Here is a 1002-nt window from a genome sequence, read left to right on the forward strand (position 1 = left end):
AGCAAAATAGACCCAAATTAGACGCGAATTAGTTGGTGAAATGGTCGCGAAATACCCCCGAAATGCTGCAAAATACCGCAAAATACCCCGAAATAACAGAAATGGCAGGAGAAAATACCACAACATAGCCCGTACGCCACGACGTACCCAAGTGATTTCTCCCTCGCTATGCCGCTGTACCTCTTTTAGAAACCCGCAGAAACGTCAAATCATTATTAATCTTCCTGACGAACGGGAATCTTCGAAACCCACGAAGGTCAGCCTGGGCCCAGATTGGCGTGAGTCTAAGTCTAGTGTGCGGGGAGCCGCAGGGCGCAGGCAGCAGGCCGCAGGCGGGGAGTCAAGAGCCCCTCGGTGGTCACGGCGGCGGCACAACTTTGGGGCGTGTTGTGGTGGGGCGTGCTGTAGCGGGGCGGGGCGGGACGTGTTGGTATTTTCGGCCGGTCTCACACAAGTTTCAAGGGCCGACCCTTCCTTCCCGTGGAGCAGTGTGGAGGGATAGGCGGTGGTACCTGGCGAGGGTGAACCAGTCCTCCCAGCGGGTGAGGGTGGCAGCCGGGTCGGCGTTCTCGGCGTTCGCGGCGGCCCTGGCGGACGAGGATGTTGACGACGACGACGACGACGCCGACGACGCTGACGACGGGCCGTCGGCGGCGTCCTGGCCGGGCACCGCGACGCCGCCGAGGGCGGCGATCACGTCCTGGGAGCTGGCCCGCGACAGGCGGTCCTCGCCGGCGCGCTGGCTCTCCTCCAGGCCGCGGCACAGCAGCGCGGCCGCCTCCGAGATGGTGGCGGTCTCGGGGACCACGATCAGGTCGCCGGCCCCCATGATGATCGTGCCGAGGAGGTCCCTCGGGGAGCAGCGGCTCGGCCCCTTATTGTTCTTGTTCCGGACGAACTTCGAGGCCTTCGAGGCAGTCAGGTCATGGGGCCCGCTGCTGCGCGGCGGAGGAGCCCGCCCACTCACTGCGCGTCATGTTCGACGCCCCTCTACCCCGCCCC

General features: G+C 64.3%; 1 protein-coding gene across 1 annotated transcript in view; it reads right to left on the reverse strand.

The window, feature by feature from the left end:
• LOC113214316 (neurosecretory protein VGF-like) overlaps positions 1-829 on the reverse strand; it is a 35401-nt gene extending 34572 nt beyond the window's left edge. Inside the window, exon 1 of the mRNA XM_052273970.1 lies at positions 671-829. Coding sequence (XP_052129930.1) covers positions 671-829 — 159 coding nt within the window. The remainder of the gene's footprint in view (positions 1-670) is intronic.
• Positions 830-1002: the final 173 nt, after the last annotated feature.

This window comes from Frankliniella occidentalis, unplaced genomic scaffold (assembly GCF_000697945.3).
Source record: "Frankliniella occidentalis isolate FOCC.00 unplaced genomic scaffold, Focc_3.1 Scaffold318, whole genome shotgun sequence".
NCBI lineage: Eukaryota > Metazoa > Arthropoda > Insecta > Thysanoptera > Thripidae > Frankliniella > Frankliniella occidentalis.